We start from the raw sequence: 18409 nt of genomic DNA, 5'->3' as shown, positions 1-18409 counted from the left end.
CGGTGGCTGGAGCGTGGTTTTCATTTAATATTATCCAAGCTACACAAGTGAAAAGGCAATAATGACGATCTACGACAATCCGATTGTGGTGAGAGTCTGGTATGAACTCTATTTGTTTTCATTTTTGTACATATACTCATCCATGTGAGAATGCTTAGTTGGTTCATGTGAGGTATATGTTATTTAAGAAAGTCTAGTAGTTCATGATCTCTCATGATTAGCTCCAATTTATTAATATGAGTAGCATGTCATTGTTTTATTCATAAGTAAGTATGGCATTGTGGTATCCTCCTCTTAATAATTCATTTATATTAACTTGGCACATGCTCACGCATGCATATGACTGAACAAAAGTCAATTAAGCCTCAATGATTTACATTGCTTCAGAGTTCTTGTATCACTTTTATGCCTCAGTTAATTTATTTTGCCGCAAGCATGATTATGACAGTTACTGCTCTCTTGATTTGTCGCTCCCTAGTCTTTTGCTAGCCTTCACTTGTACTGAGCGGGAACGCTGCTCTTGCCTCCGAACACATGAAAACCAAGTCATTCCAAAGTGTCCACCATAAATACCTATGCATGGCATTTCAAACCATTCCAAGTAAATTCTCATGCGCTACCTTTAAAACCTTCAAAATGCTTCTTAATTTGTGTTAATGTTTCATAGCTCATGAGGAAGTATGTGGTGTTTAGCTTTCAACCTTGTCATTTACTTTTGACGGACTCTCATATGGACTAGTGGCACATCCGCTTATCCAATAATTTTGCAAAAAGAGTCGGCAATGGGATTCCCGATCCCGAATTAATTAACTTAAATAGACACTCCTCCATTGTTTATGATTGTTGGACGGCACCCGAAGGATTCGGTTAGCCATGGCTTGTGTAAGCAAAGGTTGGGGGGAGTGTCATCATCATAATAAAACTAAACTAAAAAGGCACTCCTTCATGGTATGTGATTGCTGGCAGGCACCCGAGGATTTGGTTAGCCATGGTTTGTGTAAGAAAGGTTGGAAGGAGTGCCACATAAAAATGCAAATAATTCATGGGAGCCGCTCTTGAAAGTCCGGTTGGCGAGGTAGTTGGTGTACCCATTACCATTCGTTGACAACAACAAACACCTCTCAAAATAATTTTACTCCTCGCTTTACAAATGAAAAGCTCTAGCGCATGGTAATCCCTCGCTTCCCTCCGCGAAGGGTCAATCTTTTACTTTTATGTTGTGTCTCCATCCTTTCTTTGAGCACTTTCTTGAGAGCACAACTGTCATTCTTAGTATAATATGCTTGTCTCAAAATATGATTGATTGTGGTATAACTTTGATGCCTTTATCTTTGACAATCACTACTTCTAGTCTTTCTGTGAACTTCAGAGGTGCCCGGGCATTTATGTTTTGCCGATCAAATACAGGCAAGCGAGATACCACTTTATCATACTCTCTTATGAATATTGCAATCCTGCTTATATATATGATTCATGATGCTTATTATTAATTGTTGGTACCTCTTCATGATTGACATAGCTGTTAGATGATCTTATTTGCATGTACCTTATTATGAACTGCTTAAGTATTAGCCATATCATGAGAATATATACATCATATGAGCAAATGTGTTCGTGAAAGTTCTTTTATCGCTCGAGTTGTTAATCGAATTGCTTGAGGACAAGCAATAAGCTAAGCTTGGGGGGAGTTGATACGTCCAAAACGTATCTACTTTCCCGAACACTTTTGCTATTGTTTTGCCTCTAATTTGTGTATTTTGGATGCAACTAACACGGACTAACGCTGTTTTCAGTAGAACTGTTCTGGTGTCTCGTTTTTGTGCAGAAATCCAACTTTCAGGCAAAACCTCGGGATTTTGACGAAAGGCCCTATTTTCCCAGAATACTGACGGAGCCAGAAGGACAATTCAAGTGGAGGCCCGAGGGCCCCACACCACAGGGTGGCGCGGCCTAGGGGGGGCCCGCGCGGCCCTATGGTGTGGCCCCCTCGGCTGGCCTCCGACGCCCTCCTTCGGGCTATTTATCGGCCTCGACCTAAAAACGCACGGGGAGAAGTCGAAGTCGCCGAAACCCTCCGTAACGCCGCCACATCGCGAAACTCCGTCTCGGGAGCCGAAGTCTCCGTTGCGGCACTCCGCCGGGACGGGGAATTGGAGGAGATCATCACCGCCATCACCGCCAACGCCTCTCCATCAACCAGCCATGTTTCCCCCATCCATGTGTGAGTAATTCCCCCGCTGTAGGCCGAAGGGGATGGTAGGGATTGGATGAGATTGGTCATGTAATAGCATAAGATTGTTAGGGCATAGTGCCTAGTGTCCGTAGATGGTACTTTTATGATATTGTTGCAACTTGTTATGCTTAATGCTTGTCACTAGGGCCCGAGTGCCATGATCTCAGATCTGAACATGTTATTATTTCATCATGATATTCATTGTTTATGGTCTTACTCGCAAGTTGTATACACATGTCGCTGTCCGGAACCAATGGCCCCGAAGTGACGAAATCGGGACAACCGGAGGGAATGGTAGCGATGTGAGGATCACATGTGTTCACGGAGTGTTAATGCTTTGCTCCGGTACTCTATTAAAAGGAGTACCTTAATATCCAGATAGTTTCCCTTGAGGCCCGGCTGCCACCGGCTGGTAGGACAAAAGATGTTGTGCAAGTTTCTCATTGCGAGCACGTACAACTATAATTGGAACACATGCCTATTGATTGATTAGTACTTGGATACCGTTTTATTATTATCCGCAAATGCCCCGCTATGATTGTTACATGAGTTTCTCTCATCCATGCAACGCCCGTCATCCGTCCCCGTGCCTACGGTATTTTAATCCTCGTTGTTTACTAAAATTACTACCGCTGTCTTTGTGACTCGCTCGTTGTTATTTTACTACTCGCTATCGCTATAAAACTCGTTACTACCGATAAACTCTTGCGAGCAATTCTGTTTCCAGGTGCAGCTGAATTGACAACTCCGCTGTTAAGGCTTTCAAGTATTCTTTGTCTCCCCTCGTGTCGAATCAATAAATTGGGTTTTACTTCCCTCGAAGACTGTTGCGATCCCCTATACTTGTGGGTCATCACGTATCCAGGAGTCTGAGGTTAAGGAGGCGTTAAGGAGGATGAAAGGAGGCAAGGCGATGGGTCCTGATGGTATCCCCATCGAGGCGTGGAGAGGCCTTGGAGACGTAGCGATAGTATGGCTAACTAAGCTTTTCAACCTCATTTTTCGGTCAAACAAGATGCCCGAAGAATGGAGGCGGAGTATTTTAGTACCAATCTTCAAGAACAAGGGGATGTTCAAAGTTGTACTAATTACCGTGGAATCAAGCCGATGAGCCATACTATGAAGCTATGTGAGAGAGTCATTGAGCACCGCTTAAGAAGGTTGACAAGCGTGACCAAAAACCAATTTGGTTTCATGCCTGGGAGGTCTACCATGAAAGCCATCTTCTTGGTACGACAGCTGATGGAGAGATACAGGGAGCAAAAGAAAGACCTTCATATGGTGTTCATTGATTTGGAGAAGGCTTATGATAAGATACCTTAGAATTTCATGTGGTGGGCCTTGGAGAAACACAAAGTCCCAATAAAGTACATTACCCTCAACAAGGATATGTATGGTAATGTTGTGACAAGTGTTCGAACAAGTGATGGTGACACTGATGACTTTCCAATTAGAATAGGGCTACACCAAGGGTCAGCTTTGAGCCCTTATCTTTTTGATTTGGTGATGGATGAGGTCACAAGGGATATACAAGGAGATATCCCATGGTGTATGCTCTTTGCGGATGATGTGGTGCTAGTCGATGATAGCCGAACGGGGGTTAATAGAAAGTTAGAGTTGTGGAGGCGTGATGGCGTGTAACTAACACGTTCGTTGGGAACCCCAAGAGGAAGGTATGATGCGCACAGCAGCAAGTTTTCCCTCAGAAAGAAACCAAGGTTTATCGAACCAGGAGGAGCCAAGAAGCACGTTGAAGGTTGATGGCGGCGGGATGTAGTGCGGCGCAACACCGGAGATTCCGGCGCCAACGTGGAACCCGCACAACACAACCAAAGTACTTTGCCCCAACGAAACAGCGAGGTTGTCAATCTCACCGGCTTGCTGTAACAAAGGATTAGATGTATAGTGTGGATGATGATTGTTTGCAAGAAAACAGTAAAACAAGTATTGCAGCAGATTTGTATTTCAGTATAAAAGAATGGACCGGGGTCCACAGTTCACTAGAGGTGTCTCTCCCATAAGATAAAAGCATGTTGGGTGAACAAATTACAATCGGGCAATTGACAAATAGAGAGGGCATAACAATGCACATACATGTCATGATAAATATAGTGAGATTTAATTGGGCATTACGACAAAGTACATAGACCGCCATCCAAGCATGCATCTATGCCTAAAAAGTCCACCTTCAGAGTTATCATCCGAACCCCTTCCGAATATTAAGTTGCTAACAATAGACAATTGCATTAAGTATGGTGCGTAATGTAATCAACAACTACATCCTTAGACATAGCATCAATGTTTTATCCCTAGTGGCAACAAGACATCCACAACCTTAGAACTTTCTCGTCACTCGTCCCGGATATCAATGGAGGCATGAACCCACTATCGAGCATAAATACTCCCTCTTGGAGTTAAGAGCAAAAACTTGGCCGAGCCTCTACTAATAACGGAGAGCATGCAAGATCATAAACAACACATAGGTAATAACTTGATAATTAACATAACATAGTATTCTCTATCCATCGGATCCCGACAAACACAACATATAGCATTACGGATAGATGATCTTGATCATGTTAGGCAGCTCACAAGATCCAACAATGAAGCACAATGAGGAGAAGACAACCATCTAGCTACTGCTATGGACCCATAGTCCAGGGGTGAACTACTCACTCATCACTCCGGAGGCGACCATGGCGGTGAAGAGTCCTCCGGGAGATGAATCCCCTCTCCGGCAGGGTGCCGGAGGAGATCTCCGAATCCCCCGAGATGGGATTGGCGGCGGCGGCGTCTCGATAAGGTTTTCCGTATCGTGGCTCTCGCATGCGGGGGTTTCGCGACGGAGGCTTTAAGTAGGCGGAAGGGCAACGCGGGGGCCACACGAGGGCCCCACACCATAGGTCGGCGCGGCCGGGGCCTCGGGCCGCGCCGCCCTAGTGTGGCGGCGCCTCGTGGCCCCACTTCGACTCCTCTTCGGTCTTCCGGAAGCTTCGTGGCAAAATAGGACCCCGGGCGTTGATTTCGTCCAATTCCGAGAATATTTCGTTACTAGGATTTCGAAACCAAAAACAGCGAAAACAACGAAGCGGCTCTTCGGCATCTTGATAATAGGTTAGTTCCGGAAAATGCACGAATATGACATAAAGTGTGCATATAACATGTAGATATCATCAATAATGTGGCATGGAACATAAGAAATTATCGATACGTCGGAGACGTATCGGCATCCCCAAGCTTAGTTCTCGCTCGTCCCGAGCAGGTAAAACGATAACAAAGATAATTTCTGAAGTGACATGCCATCATAACCTTGATCATACTATTTGTAAACATATGTAATGAATGCAGCGATCAAAACAATGGTAATGACATGAGTAAACAAGTGAATCATAAAGCAAAGACTTTTCATGAATAGTACTTCAAGACAAGCATCAATAAGTCTTGCATAAGAGTTAACTCATAAAGCAATAAATCAAAGTAAAGGTATTGAAGCAACACAAAGGAAGATTAAGTTTCAGCGGTTGCTTTCAACTTGTAACATGTATATCTCATGGATAATTGTCAACATAGAGTAATATAACAAGTGCAATATGCAAGTATGTAGGAATCAATCCACAGTTCACACAAGTGTTTGCTTCTTGAGGTGGAGAGAGATAGGTGAACTAACTCAACATAAAAGTAAAAAGAATGGTCCTTCAAAGAGGAAAGCATCGATTGCTATATTTGTGCTAGAGCTTTTATTTTAAAAACATGAAACAATTTTGTCAACGGTAGTAATAAAGCATATGAGTTATGTAAATTATATCTTACAAGTTGCAAGCCTCATGCATAGTATACTAATAGTGCCCGCACCTTGTCCTAATTAGCTTGGACTACCGGATCATCGCAATACACATGTTTTAACCAAGTGTCACAATGGGGTACCTCCATGCCGCCTGTACAAAGGTCTAAGGAGAAAGCTCGCATTTTGGATTTCTCGCTTTTGATTATTCTCAACTTAGACATCCATACCGGGACAACATGGACAACAGATAATGGACTCCTCTTAAATGCATAAGCATGTGGCAACAATTATTATTCTCATATGAGATTGAGGATATATGTCCAAAACTGAAACTTCCACCATGAATCATGGCTTTAGTTAGCGGCCCAATGTTCTTCTCTAACAATATGTATGCTCCAACCATTAAGGTGGTAGATCTCTCTTACTTCGGACAAGACGGGCATGCATAGCAACTCACATGATATTCAACAAAGGGTAGTTGATGGCGTCCCCGAAACATGGTTATCGCACAACAAGCAACTTAATAAGAGATAAAGTGCATAAGTACATATTCAATACCACAATAGTTTTTAAGCTATTTGTCCCATGAGCTATATATTGCAAAGGCGAATGATGGAATTTTAAAGGTAGCACTCAAGCAATTTACTTTGGAATGGCGGAGAAATACCATGTAGTAGGTAGGTATGGTGGACACAAATGGCATAGTGGTTGGCTCAAGGATTTTGAATGCATGAGAAGTATTCCCTCTCGATACAAGGTTTAGGCTAGCAAGGTTATTTGAAACAAACACAAGGATGAACGGTGCAGCAAAACTCACATAAAAGACATATTGTAAACATTATAAGACTCTACACCGTCTTCCTTGTTGTTCAAAACTCAATACTAGATATTATCTAGACTCTAGAGAAACCAAATATGCAAACCAAATTAGCAAGCTCTAAGTGTTTCTTCATTAATGGGTGCAAAGTATATGATGCAAGAGCTTAAACATGAGCACAACAATTGCCAAGTATCAAATTATTCAAGACATTTTAGAATTACTACATGTAGCATTTTCCAATTCCAACCATATAACAATTTAACGAAGAAGAAACTTCGCCATGAATACTATGAGTAAAGCCTAAGGACATACTTGTCCATATGCAACAGCGGAGCGTGTCTCTCTCCCATACAGTGAATGCTAGGATACATTTTATTCAAACAAAACAAAAAATAAAAACAAACCGACGCTCCAAGCAAAGCACATAAGATGTGGCCGAATAAAAATATAGTTTCAGGGGAGGAACCTGATAATGTTGTCGATGAAGAAGGGGATGCCTTGGGCATCCCCAAGCTTAGACGCTTGAGTCTTCTTAAAATATGCAGGGGTGAACCACCGGGGCATCCCCAAGCTTAGAGCTTTCACTCTCCTTGATCATATTGTATCATACTCCTCTCTTGATCCTTGAAAACTTCCTCCACACCAAACTCGAAACAACTCATTAGAGGGTTAGTGCACAATAAAAAATTAACATGTTCAGAGGTGACACAATCATTCTTAACACTTCTGGACATTGCATAAAGCTACTGGACATTAATGGATCAAAGAAATTCATCCAACATAGCAAAAGAGGCAATGCGAAATAAAAGACAGAATCTTTCAAAACAGAACAGTCCGTAAAGATGGATTTTATTAAGGCACCAGACTTGCTCAAATGAAAATTCCCAAATTGAATGAAAGTTGCGTACATATCTGAGGATCACTCACGTAAATTGGCTTAATTTTCTGAGTTACCTACAGAGAATTAGACCCAGATTCGTGACAGCAAAGAAATCTGTTTATGCGCAGTAATCCAAATCTAGTATTTACTTTACTATCAAAGACTTTACTTGGCACAACAAAACACAAAACTAAGATAAGGAGAGGTTGCTACAGTAGTAAACAACTTCCAAGACTCAAATATAAAACAAAAATACTGTAGTAAAAACATGGGTTGTCTCCCATAAGCGCTTTTCTTTAACGCCTTTCAGCTAGGCGCGAAAGTGTATATCAAGTAACATCAAGAGACGAAGCATCAACATCATAATTTGTTCTAATAATAGAATCAAAAGGTAACTTCATTCTATTTCTAGGGAAGTGTTCCATACCTTTCTTGAGAGGAAATTGATATTTAATATTACCTTCCTTCATATCAATAGTAGCACCAACGGTTCGAAGAAAAGGTCTTCCCAATATAATGGGGCAAGATGCATTGCATTCAATATCCAAGACAACAAAATCAACGGGGACAAGGTTATTGTTAACCATAATATGAACATTATCAACTCTCCCCAAACGTTTCTTTTTAGCATTATCAGCGAGATTAACATCCGGATAACAATTTTTCAATGGTGGCAAGTCAAGCATATCATAGACTTTTTTAGGCATAACGAAATACTTGCACCAAGATCACATAAAGCATTACAATCAAAATCATTGACCCTCATTTTAATGATGGGCTCCCAACCATCCTCTAGCTTTCTAGGAATAGAAGTTTCAAGTTTTAGTTTCTCTTCTCTAGCTTTTATGAGAGCATTTGTAATATGTTTTGTGAAAGCCAAGTTTACAGCGCTAGCATTGGGACTCTTAGCAAGTTTTTGTAAGAACTTTATAACTTCAGAGATGTGGCAATCATCAAAATCTAAATCATTACAATCTAAAGCAATGGGATTATCATCCCCAAGGTTGGAAAAAATTTCAGCAGTTTTATCACAGGCAGTTTCAGCAGTTTTAGCAATTTCAGGCAGTTTTGCGCGCTTTGCACTAGAAGTAGAAACATTGCCAACACCAATTATTTTACCATTAATAGTAGGAGGTGCAGCAACATGTGAATCATTAACATTGCTAGTGGTGGTAATAGTCCAAACTTTAGCTACATTTTTCTCTTTAGCTAGTTTTTCATTTTCTTCTCTATCCTACCTAGCACGCAGTTCAGCCATTAATCTTATATTCTCATTAATTCTAACTTGGATGGCATTTGCTGTAGTAACAATTTTATTTTCAATATCCTCAGGTTTAGCAGCCATTTTATTAATTAAAGAAGATTGTGACGCAGACATGTATGAGATTCGGTTTTCGGCATTTGCAAGTTTAGTTTGCAACCTGAAATCTTCATATTCAGATTTTCAAGTTGATTTCCTATATTCTTCAACAAGATAGATTGTTCATTCATAGTTTTAGTAAACAATTTATTTTGCTCATATTGTGATTGCATAAAGCTCTTGGTGGATCTTTCAATTTCTAACATCTTTTCCTCATTAGGTGAAACATATCTACCATAAGAGTTACCATTAGCAGGATATGGCCTAGAATTTTGAGCAACCAATGAAGCTAACGGAACATTATTAGGATCAACATTAGTCCTATCATTCACAAGCATAGACATAATAGCATCAATCTTATCATTCAAGGAAGAGGATTCTTCAACAGAATTTACCTTCTTACCTTGTGGAGCTCTTTCCGTGTGCCATTCGGAGTAATTAACCATCATATCATCAAGAAGCTTTGTTGCCGCCCCCAAAGTGATGGACATAAAGGTACCTCCAGCAGCTGAATCCAATAAATTCCGCGAAGAAAAATTTAGTCCTGCATAAAAGGTTTGGATGATCATCCAAGTAGTCAGTCCATGGGTTGGGCAATTTTTAACCAAAGATTTCATTCTTTCCCAAGCTTGAGCAACATGTTCATTATCCAATTGTTTAAAATTCATTATGCTACTTCTCAAAGATATAATTTTAGCAGGGGATAATATCTACCAATAAAAGCATCCTTGCATTTAGTCCGGGAATCAATACTATTCTTAGGCAGAGATAGCAACCAATCTTTAGCTCTTCCTCTTAATGAGAAAGGAAACAATTTCAATTTAATAATATCACCATCTACATCCTTATACTTTTGCATTTCACATAGTTCAACAAAATTATTAAGATGGGCAGCGAGCATCATCGGAACTAACACCGAAAATTGCTCTCGCATAACAAGATTCGAGTAAAGCGGGTTTAATTTCAAAGAATTCCACTTGTAGTAGCAGGTGGAGCAATAGGTGTGCATAGGAAATCATTATTATTTGTGGTTGTGAAGTCACACAACTTAGTATTTTCAGGGGTGGCCATTTTAGTAGTAGTAAATAAAGCAAACTAGATAAAATAAATGCAAGTAACTAATTTTTTTGTGTTTTTGATATAGAGTGCAAGACAGTAAATAAAGTAAAGCTAGCAACTAATTTTTTTGTGTTTTGATATAATGCAGCAAACAAGTAGTAAATAAAATAAAGCAAGACAAAAACAAAGTAAAGAGATTGGGAAGTGGAGACTCCCCTTGCAGCGTGTCTTGATCTCCCCGGCAACGGCGCCAGAAAAAGAGCTTGATGGCGTGTAACTCACACGTTCGTTGGGAACCCCAAGAGGAAGGTATGATGCGCACAGCAGCAAGTTTTCCCTCGGAAAGAAACCAAGGTTTATCGAACCGGGAGGAGCCAAGAAGCACGTTGAAGGTTGATGGCGGCGGGATGTAGTGCGGCGCAACACCGCAGATTCCGGCGCCAACGTGGAACCTGCACAACACAACCAAAGTACTTTGCCCCAACGAAACAGCGAGGTTGTCAATCTCACCGGCTTGCTGTAACAAAGGATTAGATGTATAGTGTGGATGATGATTGTTTGCAAGAAAACAGCAAAACAAGTATTGCAGCAGATTTGTATTTCAGTATAAAAGAATGGACCGGGGTCCACAGTTCACTAGAGGTGTCTCTCCCATAAGATAAAAGCATGTTGGGTGAACAAATTACAGTCGTGCAATTGACAAATAGAGAGGGCATAACAATGCACATACATGTCATGATAAATATAGTGAGATTTAATTGGGCATTACGACAAAGTACATAGACCGCCATCCAGCATGCATCTATGCCTAAAAAGTCCACCTTCGGGTTATCATCCGAACCCCTTCCGGTATTAAGTTGCTAACAACGGACAATTGCATTAAGTATGGTGCGTAATGTAATCAACAACTACATCCTTAGACATAGCATCAATGTTTTATCCCTAGTGGCAACAACACATCCACAACCTTAGAACTTTCCGTCACTCGTCCCGAGATATCAATGGAGGCATGAACCCACTATCGAGCATAAATACTCCCTCTTGGAGTTAAGAGCAAAAACTTGGCCGAGCCTCTACTAATAACAGAGAGCATGCAAGATCATAAACAACACATAGGTAATAACTTGATAATTAACATAACATAGTATTCTCTATCCATCGGATCCCGACAAACACAACATATAGCATTACGGATAGATGATCTTGATCATGTTAGGCAGCTCACAAGATCCAACAATGAAGCACAATGAGGAGAAGACAACCATCTAGCTACTGCTATGGACCCATAGTCCGGGGGTGAACTACTCACTCATCACTCCGGAGGCGACCATGGCGGTGAAGAGTCCTCCGGGAGATGAATCCCCTCTCCGGCAGGGTGCCGGAGGAGATCTCCAGAATCCCCCGAGATGGGATTGGCGGCGGCGTCTCGGTAAGGTTTTCCGTATCGTGGCTCTCGGTACTGGGGGTTTCGCGACGGAGGCTTTAAGTAGGCGGAAGGGCAACGCGGGGGGCCACACGAGGGCCCCACACCATAGGTCGGCGCGGCCAGGGCCTGGGCCGCGCCGCCCTAGTGTGGCGGCGCCTCGTGGCCCCACTTCGACTCCTCTTCGGTCTTCTGGAAGCTTCGTGGCAAAATAGGACCCCGGGCGTTGATTTCGTCCAATTCCGAGAATATTTCGTTACTAGGATTTCTGAAACCAAAAACAGCAGAAAACAAGCAATCGGCTCTTCGGCATCTTGTTAATAGGTTAGTTCCAGAAAATGCACGAATATGACATAAAGTGTGCATATAACATGTAGATATCATCAATAATGTGGCATGGAACATAAGAAATTATCGATACGTCGGAGACGTATCAAGGCGAACTCTAGAATCGAAAGGTTTTAGGCTTAGTAGAACTAAAACTGAATACATGAGGTGCAGTTTCAGTTCTACTAGGCACGAGGAGGGAGATGTTAGCCTTGATGGGCAGGTGGTACCAGAGAGAGACACTTTTCGATATTTGGGGTCCATGTTGCAGAAGGATGGCGATATCGATGAAGAGGTGGGCCACCGAATCAAGGCTGGTTGGATGAAGTGGCGCCAAGCTTCTGGCGTACTCTGTGACAAGAGAGTGCCACAAAAACTAAAAGACGAGTTTTATAGGACAACTATCTGACCTGCGATGTTGTATGGCGTGGAGTGTTGGCCAACGAAGAGACGATATATCCAACAGTTAAGTGCAGCAGATATGCGCATGTTGAGATGGATATGTGGCCACACAAGAAAGGATCGGGTACGGAATGACGATATACGGGAGAGAGTTGGGGTAGCACCGATTGAAGAGAAGCTGGTCCAACATCGTCTCAGATGGTTTGAACATATCCAACAGAGGCCTCCGGAAGCGCCAGTGCATAGCGGACGGATAAAGCGTGCTGAGAATGTTAAGAGGGGTCGTGGTAGACCAAACTTGACATAGGAGGAGTCCGTTAAGAGAGACCTGAAGGTTTGGAATATCGACAAAGATTTAGCCATGGACAGGGGTGCGTGGAAGTTAGCTATCCACGTTCGGAACCATGACTTGGCTTCGAGATCTTAGTTGTTGTTGTTGTTGTTGTTGTTGTTGTTGTTGTTGTTGTTGTTGTTGTTGTTGTTGTTGTTGTTGTTGTTGTTGTTGTTGTTGTTGTTGTTGTTGTTGTTGTTGTTGTTGTTGTTGTTGTTGTTGTTGTTGTTGTTATTCTTTTGTCACTATTTTCACTAACTCTTCATTCTTTAGCAATTTTCTTATTTTGTTCAGTCCTATATTCTATACACTTTATTCAGTTTTTTTTTCATTTTAATTATATATATCTTATTCTTTAGTATCGTAGTCATTCTTTCTCCATTCTTTAGCTTTCAATTATTGTTTTTTTTCATTTTTAATTATATTTATCTTATTCTTTAGTATCATAGTCATTCTTTCTCCATTCTTTAACAACGGATTCCCTATGGCTTCAGTCATTCATTGTTCTCTTATTCACAGCCCCTTAGTCACTCTTTCTTCAGTCCATAGTAACGTAGTCTCTATGTCTGTAGTCTTTCGTTTCTTAGTTATTCAGTCATTTACTTTTTATATATTGTCTTAGTCACTATTTTCTCATATTTTAGCAACTTACTTATGCCCTCTATCTTTAGTAATTCATTATTCATTTTCTCAGTTTAATCTCTCTAGGATTTGTAGACATACATTTCTCCTTTTGTTCTTCAGTTTTTTAGTTTGACTATTTTGCGGTTAAACTTTTCATTTTCTTTGGAATCACTAATTATGTATATTAGAAGCATGTACATATCTTTATTACTTTTTGGCTGGTTGTGTGAATATCAAACCAATGGTCCTATTTATTTCAAAGATGGAGGGAAATTCGTGTTGAAACCTAATCTCAAGATTGACATGGATGTGCTCGTCACATTTCACTTCGACAGCCGGCGCACCTCAATCCATTTGACCATGTCTAGTCGTGGTGTTTTCTTGCACTACATATGTCTCTTGATGTACATGTTCGTGATCTCTTTTTCTCAAAGTCTTTCTGCAATGTGTGAGTTTTGACTGAAACTTCAGTTTGCATGTACATCTACTCTGTATACCATCAGTTTCTATTACTGGTGCAAGTTGCTCTTTGGAGAATTAAGAGGCTATCAAACTCATGGGAAGTTCTAATCAATACGTGTCTTTTATTTTGGACATATCAGTATATTTTTTCATGTACGTGATTTGTTACTATTCCAAATCCTGAGGCTGGTCATAGTGGGGAGTAACTTAGACTAGTAACATATGCCATGTTACTAGTCTAGGTTACTACCTTCATAGTGGGTAGTAACTTATATGTGGTGTCATGCATTATGTCATTTATTATGTTGTAGACTCATTTTGCCTTGGGGTGTGTGATGTTATGGTAGCATAGCTAGTTACCACGTCACTCTTTTTCTTCATTTATTCGCATACCATGTCACCAAAATGCCTTAGATGTGTGATGTTACTAGCTATGTTACTCCCACTATGAGCAGTCTGAAGGAAGTTGTTTTCTAGATCAACATTTCCGGGAGTAGTATTATACTTAGTGAGTCTTTTCAAAGAGATTATTGACTGAACGGATGACGAAGAGCTTCATTAAAACACTGAACTTAATGCTTCAGGCAGGAACAATTTATAGGCTCTCGTGATAGCCTGTTTAAAAGAAAACGTGACGGAAAAAAAGGCCAAAACTGACTAAGCCCGTTAGCATTAAACAGACCCGTTAAAATTCTTCCTGGCAAAGACGTGGTGGGCATGAAACTCAGGCTAGGCACGGACTATTTTTGATTTACTAAAAATCTGGCTGTTGCCCAATTGTAAAACAGCTAGCTGTCATTTAGGCACTCCCACTAAAAATAAACATCTTCTAAGTTTAATCAAGTTTATACAAAAAGTATGAACATATAGAATACTAAATCAATATCAATAGATTTACCATAAAATATATTTTCTTAGTATGTTTATCAAATATTATACATGTTGATAATTTTCTGTAAATATTTGATCAAACTTAGTAGGATTTGATATTTGAGTAAACTTATACGTCTTATATTTTAGGACCGGAGAGTATATCTTAGAATTTTTATTAAATTAAATATAATTATATGAAAAGTTGCACTTGGACCACCCTGAGTTTTTGAGCTGGATCCTGGAGGAAGAAGATTGTGAACGGAAACAAATTTACATCATCCAATACATTAATATTCCAATATAGGTTAAATATGAAGTAGCTTCGGACAAAATAATATAAGTGAACCCAGTAAGCTCATGGGAACGCATTCGCAAAAAAAAAAAAAAAAAAAAAAAAAAAAAAAAAAAACTCATGGGAACTTTATGAACAGTTTCCTAATATTCTAAAGTTGCAACATTTCAAAACTGAACTTAACAGAACTTGATACAACTGAAACTAACAGGTTAACAATAGTAAACAGTAACTAATTTAGTCTTTCACTTAGACTAAATTACTCTGCTACATACCTCCAGTAATGTTCTAGAGCTCTTAGAAACCTGTACACGAAAATGTACAGTTTACAAAAATACTGGGTCAGCACTCAGCACTAGATATTTCAACCTGCAAGACGGCTAGGAATACAATTATGGAATAGCAGGTGGGTTAGCTATGTGCATATTTGTCTGATGATACTTTTTCATCGCCTGTCACGCTCCCAGGACGAAGAAGAGTCGTGCCATTGAGGTGGCCAAGGAGACAACCATTCTTCTTTCTCATTGCCTTATTAGAAGTTGAAACTATGCAGAATTACTGATAGATGACACTCTTCTACATTTCATTAATTTCCATGTTTTCTCAAACTCCATAATTGCCAGGTTCACTGATAATTGCACCCCTCAACCTAAATCTCTGCAATTTTCCTCTTAGCTGGTTGAATTCTTCTGGAATGTGTTGGATACGGCATTTCTGAGCATCTACAATTTGTAGACTCTGTAGTTGCCAAAAAGATGGAGGAAGTTCTTCGAAAGTACATTCACCAATATTGAGACACTGGAGAAGCTTTAGATTCCCGATATTCTCAGGCAGATAGTTCAACTTGCAAGATAGAAAACCCAGCATTCGTATTTTGGTGAGCACCTCAAACCAGCACTTAGCTGCAGGAGTAATTATCTCAGAGTCAAGACCATGGCATACAATGGAACGCAGCTTCTTGTACCTGCACAACACTCGTAAGTTGGTTTCGCTGAGACCATTGCCACCGACTATTGACAGATGCCGAATATCTTCAGGGATCTTTTGCAAATCTGTTTCACCTTTCACGACGAACCACTCATTCTCAGAAACTAGCTTCGCCATATCATGCATCAACTCATGGATGACATACATGGAGGATGTTGGGCTGCTTGCATCTATATGCAGGAGGGACCGATGTAGCAATTCGGCGAAATATTGATGACCATTGCTTTCTAGCTTGCAGCCCTTGCAGGACTCTATTAAGCCAGCTGCTATCCAAGTGTGCACAAGAGTATCTTTGTGAAACCGGTGACCTTTTGGATACATGGAGCAAAACAAAAAGCAACTTCTCAGATGGGATGGTAGATACAGATAGCTCAGTCGAAGGATTGGCAAGATGTCATATTTCTCTTGTTTCAGCTCCCACAGTTCTCTCCCTGCAACCCAGTCCCAATGCTCTCTATCCAGCATAGGTTTCAGTATACGTCCAAGAGTTTCAGCAGCTAATGGACTTCTCTTCAGCTGTGGAATTATCCTTTTGCCAATGGGGTTCAGTTCTGGATTAACTATACAACCTAATGCACATGCCTCAAAGAAATCATCGAAAATCGTAGTCGGAAGGCCTTCTAGATGGAATTGCATGTTCCGATTCACTAGATCTGAAACCCTCTGAGACCTTGTCGTCAACAGAACGGCACTTCCTTGTTGGGAAGACTTGAATGGTTCAAGAAAATCATGCCACCTGTTGTCTTGATTGGTATATACGTCGTCCCACACATCGTCGAGAACAAGTAAGAACTTGAGGCTGGTAATCCTTTCGGTGAGAGTCTGCTGAAGGCTACAGAGATTATCAGATTGCATCAAATTTTCTAGAGCAGACTGTATGAACTCTTTGGTTAATCTTATGACGTTGAAGTCGTCCGATACAGATATCCAAATTCTCAGATCAAAATTTCCCTTAGTTCTCTCATCGTTGAAAACTTGCCTGGCCAGTGTAGTTTTCCCCGCACCCCCGATGCCAGATATTGCTAATACAGTTGTACTACTAGCTTCTTCTTCACTGGTGCATTCTTCTACCCTTGCGGATGTACTACAAGGGACAGTGTCAGTTCTACTGGCCCTTTTGCTAATTGCAGTGGATTTCCCAGTGATGATGCGCCGTTTGCGAGTCACCGGAGAGCAGCAGGTTTCCACGTCCAGTAGATGGAGCACCTTGTCGACTTCTTTCTGAAGTGTGCGGACCTTGGACTTGTCGTAGAAGGAGCTCATGGCCGGCCTTAGCAACTTGCCAAACTGCAGCGGCTCGGCACGAGTACGACGGTCGATGATGCACCCCATTGTGTTTCTCAGACAGTTGAGATCGTCCAGGATCTCCCTTACATGGTTACCATCGGTGATGGTCTTCAAGAAATCGTCCCCCGGCTGCTCTGATTGCAGCTGATGGTGGTAACTGAACTCTTCGAGCAGGTCGTATGCATCGTTGACTCGATCCTTGAGCTCGGGGAGGAGCTTGGCCACCTCTTTGTCGTCTTTTATGTAGCTGAGCCACTCGGCGTGGTTGATCAGATCCGGCAAATCGAGCAGGCAATAGTGGAGCTGCTTCATCTTCACATCCTCCTCCTTCCACTGCAGCTGCCTCCTCTCCGCCTCGCCATGCCGCCGCTCCTGCTTATGCCTCCACCGGGATAGCAGCTCGGAGACCGCGGAGAAGGTCGTGCCGAGGAAATCGAACCAATTGTTCGCGTCAGATACGAGGGACGTCGCCGTCAGATACAGATCCATGGCTGCCTGCCGCCCTGATTATTTCACGAATTTTATCCCATGTCAAGAAATCAACACATCCAAATAATCAATCCACTTCACTTTGCAAATAGGGGGAAATAAATACAGGCGCAAGAACCACTATATGAAGTTCAAGTCTGATAGATTTCTTGAAATTTACCTGTTGGAACGCGCGGTAGATTAGTTCGTCATGGCGGCAGTACCAGGCACTCACTACCGGAGACGAGGGAGCTAGGCCAAGAGAGTCCATTAAATATGCTTTGGCTCATCCATTAAATATTGTCTAGATTTTAGAGAAAATCAGCCGAAAACCTACAACAACAGGACAAAGCCCACATCCAGCCACCCTAAATGGGATTCTTGGTGGGTGGGTAATGGTTCAATCTATAGATGGAAAAGGCCTACCTACAAAAGCTACACAACCGCGGAGTTCCTGTCGATCTATGCTAAACAGATGGCTCCTCGAGTAGAGACCGGCAGCTCTAAATCTGAAAACGAGCCCCGGAGAGGAGATGCGCAAGACCTGCGCCGAAGAGGACCTTCATTGCCGGACCGCCCCTCGCAGGTCATCGTACACCGCCTGAAGGTAGCTTCGACTTCACAACGAGAGGAGACCAACACGAAGACAAACAGACACGCCGGAACGGAGCCAACTAACACGGTCTTGCCGCGACCAAACCATGCTCATCACCATAGCTGTTGCCTCACAAGCCTCCACCTGGAACACCCACATCTTCGGTCGATCGCCTGCCAACCTAGATGTCGTGTGCATCCAG

At 41.6% G+C, this 18409-nt stretch overlaps 1 protein-coding gene across 1 annotated transcript; it reads right to left on the bottom strand.

Annotated features, from left to right (window-relative positions):
• Window positions 1-15143: 15143 nt before the first annotated feature.
• Window positions 15144-17893, bottom strand: LOC124655098 (putative disease resistance RPP13-like protein 1). Its single transcript, XM_047194059.1, has 2 exons — window positions 17794-17893; window positions 15144-17647 (listed from the first exon to the last, which is right to left on the bottom strand). Exon 2 carries the CDS (start codon window positions 17631-17633, stop codon window positions 15474-15476), a length of 2160 nt encoding a protein of 719 aa, XP_047050015.1. The 5' UTR covers window positions 17634-17647; window positions 17794-17893; the 3' UTR covers window positions 15144-15473.
• Between the last annotated feature and the right edge of the window lie 516 nt (window positions 17894-18409).

This window comes from Lolium rigidum, chromosome 5 (assembly GCF_022539505.1).
Source record: "Lolium rigidum isolate FL_2022 chromosome 5, APGP_CSIRO_Lrig_0.1, whole genome shotgun sequence".
Classification (NCBI taxonomy): Eukaryota; Viridiplantae; Streptophyta; class Magnoliopsida; order Poales; family Poaceae; genus Lolium; species Lolium rigidum.
This window is presented reverse-complemented; position numbering and strand designations above follow the sequence as displayed.

Excerpts from the sequence above, each read along its gene's own strand:
- LOC124655098 (XM_047194059.1), bottom strand. The coding sequence starts at position 17,633 with ATGGATCTGTATCTGACGGCGACGTCCCTCGTATCTGACGCGAACAAT.